At 44.5% G+C, this 22,141-nt stretch overlaps 1 protein-coding gene across 8 annotated transcripts in view; it reads left to right on the top strand.

Annotated features, from left to right (window-relative positions):
* LOC116436070 (ceramide synthase 4-like) overlaps positions 1-22,141 on the top strand; it is a 44,787-nt gene that overhangs the window by 19,224 nt on the left and 3,422 nt on the right. For all 8 annotated transcript variants that reach the window (XM_032092970.1, XM_032092968.1, XM_032092969.1 and 5 more), the window contains 9 exons: positions 526-699; positions 7,938-8,055; positions 10,481-10,599; positions 12,556-12,613; positions 15,065-15,115; positions 19,012-19,104; positions 19,738-19,866; positions 20,122-20,228; positions 20,620-20,776. In XM_032092970.1, the coding sequence (XP_031948861.1) occupies positions 526-699; positions 7,938-8,055; positions 10,481-10,599; positions 12,556-12,613; positions 15,065-15,115; positions 19,012-19,104; positions 19,738-19,866; positions 20,122-20,228; positions 20,620-20,776 (1,006 nt within the window). The remainder of the gene's footprint in view (positions 1-525; positions 700-7,937; positions 8,056-10,480; positions 10,600-12,555; positions 12,614-15,064; positions 15,116-19,011; positions 19,105-19,737; positions 19,867-20,121; positions 20,229-20,619; positions 20,777-22,141) is intronic.

Here is a 22,141-nt window from a genome sequence, read left to right as displayed (position 1 = left end):
TAATAATTCAAAGCAAAGGGCTGATTTTTTTTTTTTTTTTTTTTTCTTTTAGAAGGTGAAGTCTCAGAATAATAAATATAATGCATATATACACACACACAGAGATGATGCAACTAAAATCTGTAAATAGAAACAAATAAATACAAAAGATCAAAAACTGAAAAATAAGGATATATACATAAAAACGTAGAGCAGACTTGCCACATCCCCATAATACCAAGCTGTAGAGAGGAATCTGTGAACCTGGGAAGTTTGGCACTAATGTTCTGTTGAAGTCTGAGGCACTTTTCTCCATTTTACCCCTGTTTTGGTTCGGTGCCAGGAGTCAGCATTCACCAAGCACACGGTAAGAATCTGTGAGCAGGTTATCAGTTCCTTGGGCAGTGCTGCATCCCACAGCTGTTCTGCTTCAACAGCCAGATGCAACCTCAGCAAGGGTGTAATCCTTCCTTGGCTTCACCGGCTTGTGCTGACAGGTTTTCTTGTGTGCAGGGCTCACTTTATTCTGGTCTCTCCTCCTTCCAGGATGGCTCGCTCTCTGTATGAGTGGCTGTGGCAGCATGAGTTCTGGCTGCCCCCAGGAATCACTTGGGAGGACATGCAAGAATCTGAAGACACTCATTACCCTCAGCCTCGTGATCTCCTGCTCAGTATCCCTTTTGCTTTAATCTTGGTAGTCATTCGATATGCCTTTGAAAGGTAAGTTATTTAATACTGTTTGGGGTTTCTTAGGTACAGTGGGAGCAGTTTGGGTCCAAAAGCTGCCTTTATTGTCCGTGCCAGTGCATGACTGAAGAGGTCCACAGAGACTCCATGTCACAAAGTCTGCTGAGATAGATACATTTTTCAGCTCCTTTTCAGCCCTGTGTACTGGCTAAAGAAGTGTGTTGAACGTAGAGCACAAACCCTACCCCTATGGTCTAATTGCAAGCATTGTGATTTCCTACACATAAAACAGGTCAGTCTAGACGAGGTTTATGTGTGTGTTTTTGAAGGCAGATCTGCTGGTCCGTGTGTGTTGCGTATTACTTGCTGTTTCTGGGTCAAGTGTGGCAGAAATCATGTTTAGGCTCCATCATACAGTTAAGTCTCCTTTATCTTGGGTGATGGGGGTCTGGAGTATTGCATCTGACAGACAAGCCTGAATAAGATGCATCAGATTGGGCTGAGCCCTGTGCCCTCAGCATCAGCCCTGCCTAGCACAGGGGTGTGTGTGGTACTGACCACCACTCAGGCTGGGCAGTGCCACTGCCCTCCACTGCCGTGGAGAGACATTTGTAGCTGCTTCCTCTGACTTGAAGTTGCTACACATCCTTCAGTGCTGGGCTGCCAGGATTTCTGCTCCTCTCATTCTGCTACCAGACCTGCTTTTGCATTCTGCTGTTTTTGCAAACTCCATTATACTATCCTCCAGTGCTGGCACAAGAAGTTTCTCTGACTCCAGGATCTTTCTGGCGAGAACCATTTGAGTGTTTTACACATTACACTTCAGGGCAGAAAATTTGGGGATTATGAAAAAGGTATAGCAAGAAATCCTGCAGGGATCATTGACTCTGAGTTTCATTAAAGTCCTGAACTTGGTGCCATTGCTTTATGCAGTTTGGTTAGTAGTTAATGTGGTCGGTGACACAACATGATTTGCTGGTGGAAAACTGAGATTTACTACAGCATTAACCATTGTCAAGACTGCAGAGTAAGTCCCCTTTCATGATTTTGAATACACTTTAAATTTCAGTATATTCAAAACCAGTATTCTTAGTAGCTCTCTGAAGAGGTAATCTTTGGAAATCTACAATGGTTTTAAGTTTAGAAAGAGGGAAAAGATGACAATTTAAAAAATGTTTTATCATTCTTTTTTGAAAAGTGGCTGCACAACAAAATGGAAATGGACTTTCCTGTAGACTAGAAAGATGTTTCTTCTGCAGATTCTCTGTGACATAAGGGTAGCTTGGAAAAGCTTATAGAAGTTGAAATGATTCAGAGCTCTCCTGTAAAAATGTTTTTATGTAAAAATACTGACTGTAATTTGTGGTATTTTATTAAAACTAAATCTGTGAATAATTACTGAAATAATCATTTTAGGATGATACGAAATTGGAATTCAAATCTGTTCTTTGTAAACAACATGTTTAGTGTGCATTCCATAAATTCCATAGTTTTTATCCTGCTCTTTCCTGGGGACACAGGCATCTTGGTTACCTCTACTCATGTGGAAACCAAGGTACTCTAGGTAGCCATTAAAACACGACTCACATTTCTTCCCTGCTGATGTGCAAGACCTGGCTGGATTCCGTACTCCTTCAGGTAGGCACTGCTGGTCAGTGACACGGGTGCGCTTCTGGTGTGGAGCTGGAAATCGGGCCCATGTCCCACATTGACTGGCACTTGGCCAGTTTATGGCTCCCCAGTGCAAGACATGGCCAGGAAGAAGGAGGAGGCAAACACTTCCCTGTGATGGCTCATGACAGGACACGAGGCAGTGGGCACAAACAGAAACACATGATGCTCCATCTGCACATACAAAAACTCTCTTCTTTACTGGAAGGGCGGTCGAACACTGGAACAGTTTCCCCAGAGGGGGAAGGAATCTGTGTCTGCAGAGATACACGACACCCAGCTGGACATAGCCCACTCAGCTTGCTGGAGCTGGCCCTGCTTGAGCAGCCGAGTTGGGCTGGGTGATCTCCAGAGGCCCTTTCAGCATTGATTCTGTGCTTCTGTGACTCTCTCCCTTTATTTGCCTTCCTCCTGCCACACTACTCCCAGTCAATCTCAGTATCTTTTTCATCTGCTCTTAGATGCCAATGGCCAAATAAAAAGATTTTTTCTTTCCCATGCAAGTGCTGCCTCAGCTGGGAGTGTTTCTGCAGGCCTGGTCCTACTCATTAATTTTAAAGCTGTTTTGATTCACAAACTTAATTAAATAAAAGCTGCATGTCACACCCTTGAAAAAGATAACATCACAAGCCCATTTTACAGGTCCAGGAAACCTATAATCATAGCACTATTTTACCTATGCAAATTACAAGCCAGTGTTCTGAGCTGTATTCTTGTTTGTCCTAACTCTGCAGTCATTTATTTCAGCATGACTTTTTCTCCTTCTGAATCATTACCATTTCACATCCAGTTCATACTGGAGAAGAAAGCTTCCCCTGGAAAGGTGAGGTGTGAATCCAGCCCTCAGTTTCTCCATTGCCTTATCTAAAGTGGCACTGGTCCTGTTTAAAAGAATTTACACCAATTTGAGAATTGCAGAAGGAAATGATGTGTGTGTTATTCCTCATTTTCTGTGTAGATAACCCTGACTGTATATCTTTGTACACCTGCTCTGCAGATCAAAATGAGTGGCTTGTAACTAGTAGACAAGTTTGGGCTTGGTGGCTGTAGCTTGGCCTCTGGCAATTTATTCTACCCTCAACCACCACCAGCTATTTATTACTTGCAACTGTGCCTTGGGTGCCAAGTGTTCCTCTCTCTAGTTAGTTCCTGGTGGTGCCTGCTTTGGGATTTCAGAAATGTTATAATGTGTCCATGTGATTTAACTGTCAGGACTTCAGGTAAATAATAAGAGGCAGGGGAAGTCCAGAGGATTTTCTGCAATGTCTGCATCAGCCAACTGTGCTGGGACCAATTGTTTCATCCTTTTTTTGGGCATTAAACTTGTGAAAGAACCTGCTTCCTCAAGGGTTGATTTTCCTCTCCTTTGTACTGGCTGGCTGAACTGGGGAAAATTGAGACAGCAACATCCTTCTGTGCTGGGGATTAGGTGGTGGCTGTTGGAAGAGGACCTGCGGTGTCTGGGTGTGGCCTGGGAGAACTGAGGAGGTTGTGGGTACAGCCCTGGGGGAGAAGAAACAGCTCATATGTCGTGAAGCAACTCCCCTGTGAGCTGGTTTGTGCTGAGGAAAGTGGGGAAAAGTGGATTCAGTGGTGGAGAGTAGAAAGCCCATTACTGCTGCAGTGCTGGGCTACGCCACAGTACTGAGGCAGGAACTGGGGGAAGCAGTTAATGATGTCCTGAGAAAAGAGAGGACCTGGAACTTGGGAACCTCCCATGTTCCTTTAATGTTTCCAGAGTGCACTTGTGAGTAGGAGATACATCCTGCACCTCTAACTTGGATCTTAAGCACCTGCGTACCTTAGCAGAACTTTTCCCTGGACCTACTCCTGCAAGGATGTTGGCTTCTCTTCTAGCTATGTAATGTTTAAGACCGTTTCTGTGAAAATCAAATTCATGGAGTGCTATGATTCTGAAGGAATATTGCGAAGGGTTTCTTGCCTGCATGATTAGGAAAATGTGGCAACTAAAGTGCTTTGAGGGATAGTGAAGCCACTGAAAAACAGAATTTACATACAATTTTTGATTTGTCTGATTTTGGTCCAGGGATTTTTGGATGTAGGGCAATTGAAAGGAAAAGTCAGTGAATTTGAATCCACATAGCTCCCAGATTTCACTAGAAGAGGATTTTAGTCAGAAATACTAGGTCTCTTTGTGGGAGGGTGGTGACAGTATGTGAGCTGTATGTTGTACATTGAAAGAAATGGATGATGCTCTTGATCTGCCAGGAACAGATACTTGAACTCAAAACCAGAAGAAAGAAAGGATACCAATTCTGAGTATTTTATTTAGAAATGTACATTTCTAAAGTTTATTTTGCACAGAGACTTTTGTTGTTGATCCATAATCAGGAAGGATCTGGAAATGGTTTCCTGTTAAGGTCTTACAGGCAGGGCTTGGTGCAAAGATGAGGGACACGTTGCAGCATTTGATTGAAAATGGACATGACTCAGTTTGGACAGCAGCACTGTAGTGACTCGAGACCTTGTAGCAAACAGAACAGTCACTTTCAGTGGTGAGGAACATTCTCCTGCAAGCAGGAGAAGGCAGAGACTACTGCAGGTGCACAGCAATAGCCCTCTGCCAAAGGAAAGCAGGAGGCTAAAAGAGACTGTGCAGTTCAAAAATAGCAGTTCTGCTTGCTGCTGTCACTGGTTCTGCATTTCTTAGTACTTGAAGGTATTTGCAAAGTGGCACCCTTCTAAATAATAAAAAAAATCCCCCCACAAAGTTATTTCTTGTATCTCGCACTAACTCTGAAAGCCTCTGCAGAAGGAGTGTAGCCCACTTTTGAAAGGTGGGGGAATAGCAGCTTAAGCCCCTTCATGAGAAATCCATTTAGTTTCAACTTCAGCAGGTTTTGCACAAGACAGATTGTTCTGTGATTACTGAAAAAAATGCCTTGGTGAGACCTCTGCCATGTAAACCATGGAGTGAGAGGTGCTCACTGATGGAGAAGTAGACTGGTGATGAGAATCATCTCCCTGACTGTGTCTGACTCGGAGGGGGGTATTGCTTAGTCCTCAGATTTATCCTTTTGTCTTTCAGAGAGCTGATAAAGTGCCGTGATGAGACTGTCCCTGCTACTGAGATGACATATCTGTGATGTTGAAATCAGTATGAGCATCATCCTCTTAGGGTTATGCTTGGAACAGGACTTAACTGAGAACTGAGTCAGAGCATACAGCCAACACATGCAAGCATCCCTTAGGAAGAATTTCAGGCCTTGATTTCCCAATGATGTTCATAAAAGTAGGATGGGTTCCATAAATCATGGGTAAATGCAAAATCTCAACAACTAAGTAACTGTAACTGGTTACACCCTGTCTTCATCCACTGCAACTGGCTTGTTTGTTACAGCGAGATTTTATGCCATGACCATAAGAAATCAGCAGGAAATATAGAGAAATTAGGGACTAAACAAAATTAAGAAATTTGTCAGGATACTTTAAGTAGTTTTTCAGTAAAATAAATCTGTTGGCAAGCTGTGTTGACACTCTTTGCTTTAATGTGTCTGGAAAATTTCAGAATATGGCCTGATAAGAAGTTGCAATGAGGTTGTTTTCAGCAATAGAATTTATTACATCTCCCTCTTCAGAGGTTCTTGTATTGATGCCTGGTCTTTGAAAGAGGAAGATCAGGCCTACTTTGAGGAACTGTTTAATATAAGAACCAAGACCTGGTACAGAGCTTAAGGTAGATGTTTTCCCAACTTCAGTGGAGTTATGGATGTTATTGAGAAACTGTGTTATTGTTCTTAGCACAGGACCTGCTGGTCCATTAGCACTCTTACTAAACCAATCACTTCATCTTAAAAAATTCATTAAATGCAATTAAAACATTTCTTGAGAGCAGTCATAGCCAAAACCTGGAATTCCCAGTGATGGCTGTATTCCTTTGCCATCTAACAGCAGTGCCAGGGTGCTGCTAAATTTCCCTGTGACTAGTCAATGCTTACCTGTGTTTTTGTGATAACGATGTGTCTTGTTGCCAGCAAGCACACTTAGCCCTGGCCCTTCTCTTATGGTAGAAACATATCATTTTTGTTGGTCTTGGTACATCTTTGAATGTTCCTATAGCCAGTGATGCCAAAGGAATTTCCTAGAGATGGTGACAAAGAACAATTGATACACAGGCACGTGGGTTGGCTGTGCAAAAGAAAAGTGGAAATGAGCTGTTATACGAGTGAGCAAAATGTGTACCCGTTCTGTGGTTTAACAGAAGTTACAGCATTCCTTAGGTAGGGGGTCTTTTTATAAAATTGCTTTTAAGACTTGTTAATTAAATTAAGAAATGAGTTCTTGAAAACTTCTGAAAGACCCTTCTGAAGGATGATGGACCTGAAATTGTCCCTAAAGACATGCATATGGAGTATAAGCTCTATGACTAGCAGAGACCACAGGTAACCACACCAGATAATCACAGCCATAAATATATCCCATTTATATCCCTATTTTGAAGTAGAACAGCTTTAAACACCTATGTTGTGAAATAGCTTTTGCAGCTTTTTTAAGCGAAGTGGAAAAAAAAAAAATTGTTCTGTATCCAAATCATTAGGGAGAAGTGATCAGAGGACCTGCCTGGACAGCAGCAGTGACCAGGCAGAGCAGGTGTGGGGCTCAGCACTCGCTGCCTCTGTCAGCTCAAACCATCTTCAGCACCAGTTTGCAGTCAGTAACACAGAGACACTTATCCAGTGGCAGTGTGTAAAAGGGAGCAATTAATAAAAACAGCTAATTCTAGAGAAATTCAAGTAAAATTCAGTTGATTTGGGTCTCTCTTTTTTTTTTAATATTGTTTGACAAGTTTCCTGTTTGTGCCATATTTATGCAGGCTCTCACTTCACGCCTTCGATGAGGATGTTTCCTGCTGCTGAGGTAGAGAGGAGTGTCAGTAGTGGAGGAGTTGAATTGTTGAGCACGGGAATTCTCTGAACAGTTTTCCTTGGATAACTTTTTTCTATTTATGCAGATTTCTTTTGCTTTATTTCACTGTGAAAGACTGAAGATGCACAGCTGGTGCAAACATCCATTCCTTGTGACAAGGTTTCTAGTTGTCATGTCCTTATTTTGCAACTGTGTTTGATTTATATTTGGAAACATGGAGGTAAGTTACTCCAGGAAAGACCAAGTGGCTTTCTGTTTCAGCAGGACATTTCTTCTGCATTAATACTAGACCTCTGGCAGAGCCTCCCTCTTGATCCCGAGCCAAGGCCTTAGTTCAGGTGAATGCCATGTATGTTCCATGTTCTAGATCAAGCAGGAAACAGCATTTAGGCTTTATCACCAGTGTGGTACTCCCCATCAGCTGCAAGCAAGCCAGAGACCTGTGATTGGTGATGCAGAAGTTGACAAAGCAGGATACAGCATTTGCCAACCTCGTGTAAATTTGAATATCACAGCACAGGACTCAGAGCAGTAGGGTACAAGTCCAACAGTTCATACTGTAAGTTTGTGATTTTACCTGGTTAACAAGAGACTCATGTTTAGATTCACATGTGGGAGGCAGCTGTTAGGTACTGCATCATGTTTTAACAGTGCTGCAAAATCAGAAATCACTGCTCTGGTTTCGGCTGACCCTTTGTATTTTTCTTTTGCAGAGCCGTAGCCCTGCCCCTCAGTACCAAACTGGGTGTGAGAGACAAGCAGAGACCAAAAGCTCAGCCCAACCCCGTGCTAGAAACATTCTATAGTACACGCCGCAAGAACCCTGGAGAGGTGAGTCCCTTCTTCCTTTGCTTTCCTTTAGATTTTGTGTCTTCAGCCAAAGAAAATCCCATCTGGGATCCTGAAGTTTAGCAATGCCATTCATATTTGGAAGCTCAGCAAAGGAAACACTGCAGCACGGGTCCTCCTGCAATGCCATCAGCTCTCAGTTCTGCTTCCGAACTCCTGGGAGGAGACGGTGCTCTCAAAGGAAATAGTGACAACTCCTGTTCCCTGCAGTGCTTACCTTATACACAGCACAAAATGCAGCACAGGGGGCTCTGCCTGAACGTCAGTGGCACTTTCTTACTGTCAGGGTGCCCAGGGTGCCCAGAGAGGTGGTGGAGTTTATATCCATGGGAAAACTCAAAGCTCTCTGGACATAGTCCTTGACACCTGGCTCTATTTGAGCAGGGCCCATTGGACGAGGTGACCTCCATGGTCCCTTCCAACCCCAGCCATTTTGTGATGGCTTCTTTTCACATACTAGCAAATCCTGTAAAAAATTAGTCACATCAGCTGCCTTGAGTTGACTGCACATGGCTAGTCCCTGCAGCTCAGCCAATGTGTCTTGCTTGATCTCCTAGTCCTTGACTGGGTTATTCTGTTGCCATGCAATCCATGAGTTTGAGATTGGCCTTGCAAGAAGCCAGAGTCTTTCTTGGTCATCATCACAGAGATTGTGAGGGGCATCAGAAACCTGGAAGCACAGCTGGTGGGTAGTTTTCCCCTGAGGGATAAGAAGAGTGATTTTCAAGAAATTGGCAAGATGACCCAGAGTTATAATGGCTGCTGCTGATGGGAAAAACCACTGGCAGGATTGTGAATTGTCAGGCGATATTAGAATTTAATCTGGTCAGTGAAGTCACTGGGTGTGAACTCTGTGGTAGGGAAAGGAGTCTGATTTTCATTCAGCTTGTTTTTGTAGGCTTTCTCTTGGCCTCGAAGCACTAGCTGTGAACTCTTACCAAGGATGGGTGAGCAGGGGGCTCACCATGGGTTCCGGTCCCAAGGAACAATTCTACTGCAAACACATTGCTTCGACAAGGCTGTTGCAGCATGGTTTGTGCTGCAGTGGGGCATGAGGAGCTCCAGGACATGCAGTACTAGGTTAGAAATAAACGAAAAGAGGCTAAAATTAAAGTGTAGGCATTGGTCCCATCTCTGCAGCAGTGGGAAGGAGTGTTCTCAGGGACACTTGCCAGTGTGGTGGTCCCTGACCTTCCACTTGCCTTTCTGTCCCCAAAATCCAAAGATTTCTCAGTATAATTGCTTCTGTGGCAGAGATCTAACTCAAGACCTGGCTTTGCCACCAGTTTTTTCCCACAGCTCTCCCTGCACCCCTGTTGCACTGAAGTGGTACATTTTATCCCAGCAGATCTGGGATTCCAGAACAGATCCTCACCATGAGACAGCAGCATGAGGTGGAGCAGGAGCTGCTACCTGGCTCTCTCCACTGCCCGGCTACACCTCAGCCAGTCTTCTGGCTTCCTTCCTCTCCCATGAGCTCTCAAACCACTGCTTGGAGGCAGCTTTTACTTGTCCAATACAGTATGAGAGTTTGTAGTTCTTGGCAGCCTTTTCTTGGGAGGAATTCCACATGATGGAGCAATTGGAGAATATAAATTAGTGTCTCCGTTTGTCTCCACCACGAGAACAGAACTCAAAAAACAGCATATCTGAAAGCAGCATATCTGAAAATTGGTAATGAGCTTATTTTTGTACAGCATGCTCAAACTAGGTAAGTCACTCTCACATGATACCAATTAAGGTAAATGCACTCCATGAAAAACTATTGCTTTACTTAAAAAATAAGGCTATCCATGATGACACTTCCAAGTAGGAATATAAAACATGACAGACTTCTTTCTTGTCACATGCCAAACTCTTAACAGCCTAAGGACAAGAAGGAAGGTAATTGCAGGATTTCTGTGAGTAATCTATTGAAGAATTACCCCTAACAGGTTTACCAGAACAGGAGAATATCTGGCAGGAAAATGATGTTGCCTCTGCTCATGACGTTCATCATGATACTGCATCAGAATGCTGAGAGGCATGACAAGATTCAGTGCAGAACTATAAAATACTATTTAAGCTGCAGTGATCTTTCTTGGAGTGACAGATTGAAGGGATTTGGTCCCTGAAGACAGGGTGAGAAAGTGATTTGACAAGTCACAAGAGGATACAAGACCAGTTTGAAACTGAGGAAGTTCACATAAAAAATGAGAAGTTTCAATACTAGCATTAACAACCAACTGATTAGAGGGGAATTGAAAGATTTTCTGCTATCGAAGATCTTGACTAGGAATGGACAGCTTTCAGAAAGATGCCTTAGCCTGAACAGACTTGGGCTTGCCAGGGGCTCCAGCTGGGCTCTGTGGTGGGTCATGTGAGATATTGCCCTGGATCTGAACGTGCTGCCTCACCTGTTTTCCAGCGTGAGCTGCTCAGTTTAGCCAAGCAATGTGACCTGCCAGTGAGGAAGGTGGAGAAGTGGTTCCGGCGCCGGAGGAACATGGAGCGGCCCAGCCTGTCGAAGAAGTTCAGCGAGGCCTGGTGAGCAGGAGCACAAGCCATGAACGTCAGGTTTTCAAAGAAGCTGAGCTCCACAGCTCACTGCCTCCCCCTGCCCTCTATCCCTACACAGAGAGATCCCAGCTCCCTGTGTGCCCTCCATCCCTGTGCAGAGAGCATTTTGGGTCTTCCCTGACCCACTTGGCTCCGCTGTAATTCTCTGCTGCTGCTCTGTTACAGAAACATTTCTTGCTTTTCCCCCCTTATTTGCAATTCCAAGTCTCCTTTTACTGCTGTACCTTTATTCCTTACTGGGCCCTTGTTTCTGACTTTTCCTGACTTTGTCAGACTGGCATTCTGCTCTGACACACATTTGTACCTGAAAAACTCTCTGCTGTTTACATCTTACTGCTTTGCTGCTGCTTTGGTACCTACTAAAAAGGCATCCTTTCTGTTGCCTTTCCTATAGTTTCCCTTTGCCTTCCTGCAACGAGATTCCTTCTGCTGCACCTTTTCTGCAACTATTTTGCACACTGTTGCTTTCAAACAGCCACAGGGTTCTGCTGTCATTTGACTTCAGCATCCTGAAAGTCACAAACTGGCACCCTTCCACAGGGGTGGAAACTTGTGAACAAAGAACAAAAACTGCCTTGGAAACAGCTGTGTGGAAATCCTCCTTGTTATGTGGAAGCACAAAATAAATAATCAGGTCAGCCAGATCTGAATGTCAGTCCTGGCTCAGCTTTTCACAGAAAAGGAGGATTCTCCACAACTTGGTTGGAATGCCTTATTTACAAGAGGCTGCTCTGCTGTTTGTGTAAGGAATTGAGTTCTCCCAGGAAAGCCACAAAACCAAAAGAAATCATTAAATACCTGGAGTACTATTCATCTATCTAAAAGTGTGTATCCATAGGGTAGGCATCAACTTTGAGCTCATCAGCTTGTGCTCCATTTAACACTTCGCCTCTAATTCAAAACCCCTGCCTAAAAACCCTAATTCAATAAGAAGAAAAGGATATGTATTACTTATTTATAATATTCCAGATAGTTACAAATATTTACAGAAATAGTGAATAAGGAGTTGTAAAGCAACAGTGTTTATTCTGCCTCCATCCAGATGAAATGTCAGCTCTCCCTGCACTCTGATGACTTGTAGTAAATAGTAACAGTAAATAGGAAACAGTAAATCCTTTCCTGCCTCTGAACCCACTGAGGATAGTGTCCTTCCACCTGCTCTCTGTCACCATGTGCAGTCTGTAGACAGAATGTCTCTCTGATGTGACGTAGCAGCTTTGTAGAGTTTATTTTTGTCTTGGAATTCCTGGGGATTTCATTGACAGGTGGAGTCTCTCAAAATGCAGTTATGTCTGAATTGTTACGGGGATTTTTGGAAATTAAAGGACTGGTTTAGACAGTTTTATTCCTTTGAATATTTCCTGTGGTTCATTCATTAATAACTTGCTTATTCTGTTGGGATAAAATTCCCCTCATTCCTTACTACGAGTGTGAATATTCAGGTGACCTGCCTCTGTCCACTGAACTGGGCAGTTTGTATGTACTTCTGTGTGGGTTTAATGTTGGTAAATCTTTATTGGCTCCTGACTGGGCCAAACATGACAGTAATTAGTTACTGTACATGATAACAGATTTAGCACGCTGGATCTCCAAAGGCCATGGGGAGAGATTGGCATTGGTTCACTTTTACAAATTCAGCTGCTACTGCTGGGTAGCTTTGGGATTATTCTCTGAGTGATTTTAGTCAGTGAGATTCTTGTGTCTTCTGCCATCTCTATAGCAGAGGAATTGCTCTTTGTGAAGTCTGGGAAATGTGCTGGTAACATGCAAAGAGCTGCTCCTGTTTTGGTCAAACCTTGAAAATACAAACATGTGTCTTTGCCTTAATAGTATTGTTCTTTGAATTAGTGTGAGGATACACAGACTTTCAGCTCAGGCATTAACGAATGGGATTCTAATGTCCTTTGTTTTGTTTGTTTGTAGCTGGAGATTTACATTTTACATCATTTCTTTCTTCACCGGACTCGCTGTCCTGTACGATGTGAGTACACAAGCAGTCACCTGCTGTTCTACCCAGCCAGTGCCTGCAAGAATGGCAGAATTTGTTGTCAAACATGTCTTTTCAGACCCTCTTCTAGAGGTTTTCCATACAGGTTGGTGTGTGTCCCCTGCATAGCACTCTTAGGAGACCACAGACATACTGGATCATGCTTATTTTAAGGACTCCAGGACCAAGATGTTTCCTCTTCTTCTGGCAAAGCAGAAGACAGCTGGGATTGTGTAAAAGTGCATTTCTGCAGGGTAGGAGATAGAACACTTACCTAAGCTGGAAGCTGCAGGGCATGTTTGTGTGTTGTATCCAATACCTCTTTAAAGTAAAGAGATCAGCCTTCCTTTGGAGCATAGACTGTAATTTCATAATTTTATCTGTTAATTTTCTGTTCCTTACCCAGGATATGATTGGTTCAGGCTCATGCCTCTGCCTTTTCTCCAATTTGATAAATAAGTGAGTCCTCTGGATACAAATCGAACTGCCTCACCAGGCAGAAATGGTAACAGGAGCCATGGGTATGCTCTAGTCCCTGAGCTGTGGTCACTGAGCTGGGACTGGGGGCACTGGCCATCCTCTGCCTGTGTTTTAAAGGTTCCCCTGACTCTTTTGGTGCATCTGGTTCCCTAGGTGAGCTTTGCAAAAGTCTTCTGGTACAGTCTGATGGGTTAAGTGATGGAAAATGTGCACATCCCAAGGCAGCAGGCACAAACTCTCCTTGTAACTCCTCATTATTGCAACAAGTGAAGGACTTCTGAACTTACACAGACTTTCAAGTCAGATTTTAAGGTACTCAAGAGGATGAGGGTTATAAGATGAGCTAGCTGAGGAGTAAGGTATCTGAATCCCAGCTGCAGTGTTTTGTGGATCTGCACGTCGAAACAGAAGGCTGTTCTTTGAGACCAGCTATTGAAATTTGGTCTGGATGGTCTGCTTAGCATTGTACAGTGTTGCCCTGTGGCAACAAGGGGCAAAATCATATTCTTCTGTACATTATCTGTCCATTATATGGATGAAATATAATTCGCACTTTTTGTGGCTCCTGTCTTTATTAAACACACATCTTACAATTTTCACAAAAAAGGGAGACATCCATCCTACAGACAGCACCTCTACATGCTGTAGCAAATATGTTATTCTGTTACCTAAATTGTACTAAAATGACTACATTAAAAAGAAGGACAAAGAACTAACATGACAGGGCATATCTGCACGTGAGATTTCCTGAATTTCACGTGTTTACTTTGTAACCTGAGTAGCTTTTTAACATGCATATATTTTTGTGAAGCACCCTTCTTTCTTTAGGAGAAAAGCAAATTTTAAATTCTGTATTAGTAGTTTTAGACTGATAGCAAAAACCTCTGCCCATGAGTCAGTGAAACAGCCTGTAACAAAGGAAAGTTATCTTCCAGTAGGCCACCAGAAATCAGCTGTATTTGCTGAGAGTAGAGGAATGATGAAATTCAGGAATCTGGAGTTCCTTTCTAGCTTAGGTAAGCAGTATGCTGTAGTTGTTTCACAGTTTTTGCTTTGTCCTTTCTGGTTCTATATCACACATCTCTCCTGGTTCTGTACATGTATTTGGTGTAAATTCTACTCCCAACCCCACTCCTGGTCAGCGGGGACTGTGTCTGTTCCAAATTATCACTGCACCTAAAACCACTGCCTCCTGCTCCCCCCCTCTGTATCGCCCACACACCAGCAGTGCTCAGTGAGAAGAAGAAATGCTGCCTTCTTGCCTCAGCTCTGATACCTGGAGCCCTATAGAACTTAGAGAAAATTACCCTCATAGGTGTGAGGCATTGCTTTGTTCTGTGAGCTCAGATCCAGTCTGGGCACAGCACCAGGCAGAGCATGCTCCATGCAGGGAGGACTCTCAGGGACTTTAGTTGCAATGTTTCTATGAAAGTTTCAGAACTGCCAAGTTCTAAACTACCAATTTTCTATTAAATAGAGCAGGATCTTTTCAGAAGTTCATTACTTAACAAACCTCAGCAGAACCTTCACTGTTGGAGGAAAAACCACATAACCTGACAGACCAGTTTTCAGCTTTCTATCCACATTTAAGTGTTATGTCTAAATCACAGATATTCCTAATGAAATACTTGTAAGATTATTTTTAAATGCTGAAAACACCACCACCACCTCAAACTTGTAGGAGACTGCAGAAAGCTGGGAGGAGTCTTCTCTGAGCTATTTTATTTGGAAGGCTAAATAGTGTGTGAGATTTCAGGCAAATAGCCACAATTTGGAAATGTCACAAGCAGATGCACGTCCTTCTAGTGGAAATCTCTTGGCAACTGGATTCCAGACAGCGTGACCAGCTCTGCCTGTAATAAAACACAACAAAATCTATAGCAGTAACAAACTAAACGAATTAGACAATTGATAAGAAAAGAACTGCTCTGATATTCTCACATACATCTTGCATTTTTGTTGCAGAAGCCTTGGCTTTGGGACCATAGAGAGTGCTGGACAGGATATCCACAACAGGTGAGTCACACGAGGGGAAATTGCTGTTACAAATCTTGTATTGTGTTTCTGTATTTTTTGAAAATTGGATTATATTAGTGACAAAAAGAGGACACTGAATTAAATTCAGACACAGGAGACCTAAGAATTCAAAGCCAGACCCTCATCTAGGGAGAATATCTTCGTACCTGGTGTCATCTAAACACAAGAGAAGATGAATTGGCAGAGGACTTTGTCACTACCAAGAGAAAGTGAAGATTTACGTTCCAGGGTTTTTTGTCTGACAGTCAAAGCCAGAGCAAGACCCCTTGACTGTGTGGAGGTTGCAAACCCATAAAGGGAAAAGTAATGCCCAATTCTAACAGTGTGAGCCGCAGGAAATGTAATGGGACAAATGACTGAAGAGTGAGGCAAAGCCTTTCAAGACGAGTTCTGAAAAATCCAGTATTGCTCTAAGGCCAGAATTTTACGGGCAGATCTGTAGTTCTGTGTAAAAATGAAACCATGCAAACAAGTGGGGCTTGAATAGGAATGTAAGACTGAAAGGATCACTCGGGTCCCCCTGTCTCTTGCTCTGTACACTTGCAGTATGTGTCTTGTCAAAAACAGTCAGAGCCTCCATAATGGCACACTGTGATGGACTGACCCTGGCTGGCCAGTGTGCCCACCAAGCCCATTTTTCTCCTCCCTTCTCAAATGGAACAGGGGGAGAAAATACAGCAAAAGGCTCATGGGTTGAGATAAGTGCAGGGAGAGAGCAGTCCCCAGTTACCATCACGGACAAAACAGGCCTGACTTGGGGAAAAATTATTTTAATTTACTATTAATCAAATAAGAGTAGATTAATAAGAAATAAACCCAAATCTTAAAAACACCTTCCTGCACCCCTCCCTTCTTCCTGGGCTTAACTTCACTCCCACATTCTCCACCTCCCCCACTGCAGTGGTGCAGCGGGGATGTGGAATGGGGGTTGTGGTCAGTTCATCACACCTTGTCTCTGCTGCTCCTTCCTCCTGCTCCAGCAGCAGGGTCCTCCAGTGGGAGACAGCTCTCCATGTACCTCTCCACTGTGGGTCCTTCCCACAGGGTGCAGTCCCTTAGGAACTGACGTCTCTATCATGGTTCACCACAGGTCCACAAATGCTGCCAGGAGCCTGCCCCAGCACAGGGTCTCCACAGGGTCAGAGCTTCCTTAGGGCACATCCCCCTGCTCTGGTCAGGGGTCCTCCAGGGACTGCAAGAACTGGACTTCTGCCCCTGTGGGCCTCCATGGGCTGCAGGGGCACAGCCTGTATCACCATGGGCTGCTGGGGAATCTCTGCTCCTCTTCCTCCTGCGCTGACCTGAGGGTCTGCAGAGTTGTATCTCATATTCTCACTCCTCTCTTCACATCACTCTTGCCCAGCAGTTTTTTCCGTTCTTAAATACATTGTCCTCAAGGCACTGCCGCTGTTGTTCATGGAGCCAGTGGCAGATCTGTCTTGGAGGTGTCTGGAACTGGCTCTGTTGGACAGGGGGCAGCTTCTGGCATCTCACAGAAGCCACCCCTGCCCCCACCCTGCTACCAAAACCTTTCCACATAAATCCAACACACACCCATTTTCCAACATTTGTAACAAACAGAAAAGACCGAAACCAGGGCTGGTCATGTCCCAGTGGCAAAGAGCAAGCCAAGGACAAACCTGTGTATTAGCAGGAACAATACAAATACAACACAAATGTATTAATGACAATTTCTACTAAACAGACCATGCCCTGTGCTACAGACAAGGACAAAAGAAACACCTATTCTCCCAAACACTCTGATCTTCGGGGGGAAAAAAGTAGCTTCTGATCCTAGAGGTGATCCAGAGCTCCTGTTTGGATAACCTGGAGTGTGACCAGCACATACCAGCTAGGGAAATGTTCACATCCTCCCTGGAGGGGGATCCAGCTGTGCTTCCTCTTGTGGCCAATCGCTGGTGCTACAAAGGAAAACAAACTAAGATTTATGAAGGCCATAAATAACCAGTTGGTATTTGGGAGCACAGTACTCCACGTTCCTTTGGAAATGGTTGCAAAGCCCCTTTAGTAATAGTAATTATTTATCAAATAGATTCAGGTTTAAGGAGGTCATATAGTGCCACAACAGCAAAATTGCTGTTAAATAACAAGATCTTGCAGAGTGGGTCTAAGCTTTCAGGTTCTCAGCTGTAAAAGCCCAGATAATTTACCCTGAAGAATGTGAATTATATTTCCTGCTGGGATTGAGTTTTCCCCCCATTACTTTGATTAAACTGGAAAATCTGTGACAGAGTGCAGGGTATCTGAAGCATCCTCAAGTCTAAAAACTGAATGATTTATTCAGCTACTCCTTTTCCACCATAATGAATTGGTTTATGTCGTTTTTAAAGCTCTGTACTGTCTGCTCAGGAATCTGAACAGTGCTGAAGAAATCCTAAAAATATTCATGATCTTCATGGTGGTTCCCTAAATGTTTGACATGGTGTGGTAAAGTGGAATTTCCCCTGCTGATTGATTTCGTTGTGGCACAGAGAACATTTAGTAAGTGAGCATGTTGTTCAGTTGAAGTCTTTCCCTCTGTAGCTACAGGAACTAGCTTTGTTGATTTGGTTGCTGTTTTGGGTTTTCATGGCCTGGTTTTGGTAGCAGGAGGCTACAGAGGTGGCTTCTGTAAGAAGCTGCCAGAATCTTCCTCCATGTCCAGCACAGCCAATCCCTGACAGCTCCGAGGATGGACATGCTGCTGGCCAAGGCTGGGCCAGTTAGAAATAGTGGTAACACTTCTGTGATAACAGATTCAAAAAGAAAGAAAAGAAAGTTACTGCACAGTTGTATTTGCAGCCAGAGAAGAGTGGGGTGAGAACATGTGAGAGGAACAACTCTTCAAGATCAGTGAAGGAGGAGGGGGAGGAGGTGCTCCAGGCACCAGAGCCGAGATTCCTCTGCAGGCCGTGGTGAGACCATGGGGGAGCAGCTGTGCCCCTGCAGCCCTGGGGATGCAGAGATCCACCCGCAGCCCCTGGGGATGCAGAGATCCACCCGCAGCCCTGGGGATCCACAGGGGATGCAGAGATCCACCCGCAGCCCCTGGGGATCCCCGGGGGATGCAGAGATCCACCCACAGCCCCTGGGGATCCATGGGGGATGCAGAGATCTACCCACAACCCATGGAGGTGCCCACGCCGGAGTGGGTGGATGCCTGAGAAGAGGCTGTGACCCCGTGGGAGACCTGTGGAGAGAGGAGCCCTGCTCCCAGGTTGGAGCAGCCTGTCCTTGAAGGACTGCACCCTGTGGAAGAACGACCCAAGCCACGGCAGTTTGGGCAGGGCTGTTTTCCGTGGGATGGACTCACACTGTCGCAGCTCACAGAGAGCTGTTGCCTGTGGGATGGGCTCATGTCAGAGAAGTTCATGAAGAACTGTGTCCTGTGGGAGGGACCCCGCAGTGCAGCAGGGGAACAATTCCTCTCCCTGAGCAGCAGGAGAAGCCACAGGTGATGAACTGACCATAACCCCCATTCCCATCTCCTTGCACCACTGGGGTAGGAGGTGGAGCTGGGAAGGAGGGACGGGCAGGGGGAAAGGTGTTTTTAAGGGTTTATTTCACTTCTCATGATCGTGCTCTGATTTTGTTAGCAATGAACTTAATTCATATCTCTAATTAGAGTCTCTTTTTCCCATGACTGTATTTGATGAGCTATCTCTCATGGTCCCTATCTCAGCTCATGAACCCTTTGTTATATTTTCTCTTCTCTGTCCAGCTGCGCAGGGGCCTGAGAGAGCGGCTTTGGTGGCTGCCTGGCATCCAGTCAGCATCAACCCACTACAGTTGTATTTTGCCTTGAAAGGAGTTTTGACTTGCAGCCCTTGTACTAATGTATCTGATGGGTATTTCCCTATCTCTCCCTCTCACAGCCTCTCCAACCCTCCCTGTTCTGGTACTACATGCTGGAGCTCTCCTTCTACTGGTCACTGGTCTTCACCTTGCCCTTCGATGTGAAGAGGAAGGTGAGTGGCAGTCTCAGGGAAGAATCAAGTACAAATAGGACACAAGCTGAACACTCGGGAGAGTGGTCTGTTAGAGCATGTGTATAGTGCTAGTCAAGGTTTTGTGGGACTCTCTCCTTGCCCATTCACAGGAATTTCCACTTGGTCACTGGCTTTCTCTTCTCTGGGAAGTGGAGAACACCAACCCTGACATAGAAAGATGCAAAGTACTGCAGAGTTCTCAATCCATACTTAAAAGCCAAACATAAAAATTGCTCTTCTGCAACTCTTCTAGGGTGCACTGATCACAGAGACAGGAAAAGAGGTGGTTCTCTGCCAGTAAAGCTGCTTGTGTTCCTGGTGCCAGTGTCCCAATAGACAGAGTGCAGCATCAGATCATGGCTGGTGGAGGGAGAGAATGTTCTTTGTTGTGAGATCCTAAGTTTACACCACAAGCTCTTCCTTCGTGGGTCTCTTGGTTGCCTACATTTCTAGAATGTGTTTGGTAAAAGAATTACGTGGGTAAGACATTGCAGTGGGAGGTTTCTTAGTCACTGGGTAGAGAGATATCATTGCTACCTGCAGGAACCACTCTTGGACTGGGGCAGGAGGTGCATTGTGTATTTTATTCTCTGCTGTTCCCTTTCTCATCAGGATTTCAAGGAGCAGATAGTCCATCATGCTGCAACCATCTTCCTGATCAGTTTTTCGTACTGTGCCAACTACATCCGCATTGGGACGCTGGTGATGGTGATTCATGATGCCTCTGATTGCTTCCTAGAGGTGAGCCAGCCACAGCCTAATTAGCAATGGTGCTCTTCAGACACAGAGTGCCCTTCTAACACAACATAGGCCAGGCACTGGGGTGTTCCACAGATCCCTCGTGCTGCTCTGCTGACCCAGCCGAGGGTGCCCAGCTGAGAGCTGGGCAGAGCTGGGGTTACCTGCATGCAGGTTGTGTTGTACCTGTCTCATTAGCCCCTGGAGTGTGTGCAGATGCTGTCTTGGCTGCTGTTCTATTGTTCTTTCTCCTTGCAGCCAACTAAGATATTCAATTACATGAAGTGGAAAAAAACTTGTGACAGCCTCTTCATGATCTTCTCAGCTGTTTTCCTGATCAGCCGCCTGGTCATTTACCCCTACACGTGAGTCTGCTGCAGTGAGGGGACATGGAAAAGCTGCCTTCTGAGGGACAGGATGATTAGCTGGGTGCTGCAGCCTTTGCTTTTCAGTCCTGGAGCATGTGTTCCTGCCCTTTGCACAGGCTGAAGTGCCACATGGCTGCTGCCTTGGGGTAAACAAGGGTGCTCTGCCTTGGAGTTTATAGAGCAGTCTTGAAGCCCTGAAGGGTGTTGCAGAGGAGGAGCCCTGGGCTAGTGGCTCTATCCTGTGGGGTGGGGAACTGATAGTTGGCTCACATGTAAAGATGGAAGTGGCTGATCTGAAACTTCCTCTGTGACTACAAATTTCTGGGGCTTAATTGTGGCCCTACTAACAACATGCTTTCCCTCCACTGCAATTCCCTCTGTTTTGCAGAGTGCTTTATAACACCTACTATTACTCCATGGAGATATTCCAACCCTTCTTTGGATATTACTTTGTGAATGTTCTCCTGATAATTCTGCAGTTGCTCCATGTCTTCTGGTCCTGCCTAATTATTCACATGGTCTACAAGTTCATCCTCCAGGGCACGGTATGCATCAGTTTGTAGTATCCTTTACATCACACGGTGGGGGGAGGGTCCACCTAGACTGCTTAAGAACACAAGGGTCCATCTGGCATGGATTCCTTATTGTTCTAGTGAAATTGTACATGTACATTACCAACAGTGAGGTGGAAGGAAGCTCATTAATATTAGGGAAAGTTGACTCAAAAAATTTTTATGAGTCACTACAATATTGGGTCCACTTTTGATGCTTATATTCAACAAAAATGCAGATTGGACTCCAGGAGAGGTGTCTGTGAACAAAGCCAGTGACATCTGAGTAAAAATCCCAACACTTTGTGCAGTGTGATTTGCATTTGTAACAAGAATAAGAAATCAAGGCAGATAAAATTGTCATGATTGGTGAGGCCAGTGCAAAAGTGCTTCCCTTATTGTACAGGATTTTCAATTACAGTTGTGTTATGGTACTGTAGATTTCTACACAGTAGGTATTTCTATCTAAATCAGCTGCCTGGGCTCTTCTTGCAACAGTGGAGGGCAACAGGCATGCCCAAATCATGATCTATTCCATACTGTACCTGGCAGTGCTGCTCAACAGGCACAGAGCAACCAGAGATGAGTATCTGAGCTCCAGCTGTGTAAACTGAAGTGAAATGCATCCCACATCCCTCTCTTTCTGGCCTGTAGTATTTGCTGTGAGACCAAACTGCTGCTCAGCATGACATTCTTCCCAAAATCAAAGCCATGACTGGCCACATGCCAAGGATGCGGTCCAGAGGTGAACAGTCAGTGCCTCGTGGGAGCTGACCTCAGAGCCCAGGATGATTTGTTTTATTAGTATCCAACTGAGGAATTCTGTCTTACAGGAACTGAGAGCAAGCACTGAAGGCTCCTCTTTATCCGTATTGTCCCCATTTTCTTTATCTGCCTTCCCTTAAGGTAGCACAGAGCAAATTACTTGCAAATCAGGAAATGGGGCCGGAAATGAAGATGCAACTGAAGACAGCCTTTTATTGTTTTCCTAGTTTTTGTGTGGGCTGAATTACCACTGCAGTTACTGTAATGTAAAATGATGAGGTAATAAATAGTCCTATTAGAAAGAAAAGAACCATCAGGGAGGAAGATCCTGGAGTATGTCCAGAATTTTTCCTATTTTATCTAAATCGATCTGCCAGATTTGATGTAAAAATATATTTGAAATATTTCACTGTGTTGAGCAGTTGTAGTGGTTTGGTCCAAGACACTCAAAAAAAAAAAAAAAAAAAAAAAAAAAAAAAAGAGCAAAAAAATTTGTCCTAAACAGAACTGTTTCAGTGACAATATTCAGTAGCCCAAAGCAGCATCAGGAATACAGGACATTCTCTCTTTGAGAGCCATGAAACTCATTCTACA

This window comes from Corvus moneduloides, chromosome 28 (assembly GCF_009650955.1).
Source record: "Corvus moneduloides isolate bCorMon1 chromosome 28, bCorMon1.pri, whole genome shotgun sequence".
Taxonomy (NCBI): Eukaryota; Metazoa; Chordata; class Aves; order Passeriformes; family Corvidae; genus Corvus; species Corvus moneduloides.
Note: the sequence above shows the minus strand (reverse complement) of the source record. Positions and strands in the feature narration are given on the sequence as shown.